We start from the raw sequence: 1724 nt of genomic DNA on the forward strand, positions 1-1724 counted from the left end.
GCGCGACGACATGCTGCGTGCTATCTTAGCCGAGAAGGACCCCGAGCGCAGCTTCGACAACGTGGTGCAGCAGCGTCACGAGAACGGCTTCGTTTGGGTGCCAGCGCCTCAAGCCACGACCCAACGCCGCACCCACGACGACCAACGATGCCGATCTCGTCCTGCTTCCGGCCTCAGACGCCTAGCCATTGATGGTGTCCTTTTTGCACGTAATACTACAGCCAACGAGTGCTAGAAGAAGTTAAGAGGAGAGTGCTCGTAATAGCTTTGCGTTTTGAGTGCGTTGATTGCCGCCTTGACTTGTCTCCTATGGTACAGTCGATACCGTGCACGAACTCGTACTCGAGCATACTTGTGTCGAGCTCACGATGGCGGAGCTATACACGGCGTAGACGGCGTCAGTTGACCCGATGGTACGGACGTGACCATACATGTGCACTCGAGCGTCAATTACGACATCACCAAATCGCAGCCCACGACAGGATCGGTTGTGGTGCTCACCGAGGCACACGTCGCTAGTAAAAGTGAGCCACACAAGTCGTATCTGGGATCGGGTTTTGGCACATGGCTTGAGCAAAGATCGCCGAGGCAGATGCCATATCATGCCGATCGTAATTGCGGGGGGCTTCTTGAACTGGAGCTTCTTTAAACGCAGCCCGGCGATGGCGGGTCGCTCATGCTGGAGTGGTGTCGCTGATGCGGGTGCTTGGTTTCTGCTCGAAGTCGCTGGCCACCGAAGCGCGCTACTCCGATGTGGCTCCGGGTCGCCTCGAGTGGTCACTCGCGGTACAATGCTGTCTCTTCCTTGGTGCTGATGCTGCTGGGGACCTTAAGCGCGTGCTTCTGCGGCTCAACCTGAAGGCGGCTCGTCGCCTACTGCCGTGGACCATGAACACGGGCTTCTGCGGCTCGCGCTGGATGTCCATTGCCAAAGGCTACCGAGCCATCGGATGCCTTGTCCATCGCCTTTCGCGGAGGATGCCGGTAGTCCGCGCCCTTGAGCCGGCGCATCATCGGTCGTTGCCACACGCGGCGCCTGTGTCCCGTGCAGAAGGCAGTCGCCCAAAACGAAATCTTCGCGCGCCGCAAAGTTGAAGGTACGAGTCCCATGTAGTCAGCAATGAGGCGTGCGGAGGTTGAAATCGTGACTTGTCGGGGTGGGTGGGAGGCGCGTCATACGACCCCGAGAGCCACGGCACGCGTCGAAGAGGAGCCAAGCAGGGGACGCGAGCTGGTCGGGATGCTCACCGCTTCGCTCCGCTGGCCCGGAACGACGACCGTCGATGCAGGCCACGTTGGCGCGAGCTGGGTCGCGTAGCCAAGACTTGAAGGAAGCAGCACACGTGCCGTCAACAATACCTGAGGGTGAATAAACGTGTGAGTGATTAGACCAGTTGTAACAGCTGTCTGACAGAGCGACCACCTGCCGGAAGAGCTGCGCCATGCGCACCTCATGCTTGAAGGCCGAGGAGTTGACGAACCAGATCGTCACGGGCCGCAATGCGTGACGACCGGAATGAATGCAACCCGAGTGGTGCCACGGATCAAACCGTCGGCATGCTGCATGTTGTCGGCGGCAACGGCCGCGAGCACCCTCGGCGTAACCACGTTGCGGTAGTCGAAGCGCCCGATCGAGACGGTGGGAGGTAGAGCCCATGCGGGACTCCCCACGAAAGCCACCACGACGTTGTTGCGCCGCTCGATCGAGACGATGTGAGCCCATG

General features: G+C 59.9%; 2 protein-coding genes across 2 annotated transcripts; both read right to left on the bottom strand.

The window, feature by feature from the left end:
• Positions 1 to 25: 25 nt before the first annotated feature.
• SPRG_05374 (hypothetical protein) lies at positions 26 to 181 on the bottom strand (the record flags this gene model as incomplete). Its single annotated transcript, XM_012343970.1, has 1 exon — positions 26 to 181. A coding segment is annotated over one exon (156 nt), but the record flags the coding sequence as incomplete, so codon positions are not given.
• Positions 182 to 777: 596 nt separating this feature from the next.
• Positions 778 to 1014, bottom strand: SPRG_05375 (hypothetical protein; the record flags this gene model as incomplete). Its single annotated transcript, XM_012343971.1, has 2 exons — positions 778 to 873; positions 940 to 1014. 2 exons carry the CDS (start codon positions 1012 to 1014, stop codon positions 778 to 780), a joined length of 171 nt encoding a protein of 56 aa, XP_012199361.1.
• Between the last annotated feature and the right edge of the window lie 710 nt (positions 1015 to 1724).

Source organism: Saprolegnia parasitica (genome assembly GCF_000151545.1).
Source record: "Saprolegnia parasitica CBS 223.65 unplaced genomic scaffold supercont2.15, whole genome shotgun sequence".
NCBI lineage: Eukaryota > Oomycota > Saprolegniomycetes > Saprolegniales > Saprolegniaceae > Saprolegnia > Saprolegnia parasitica.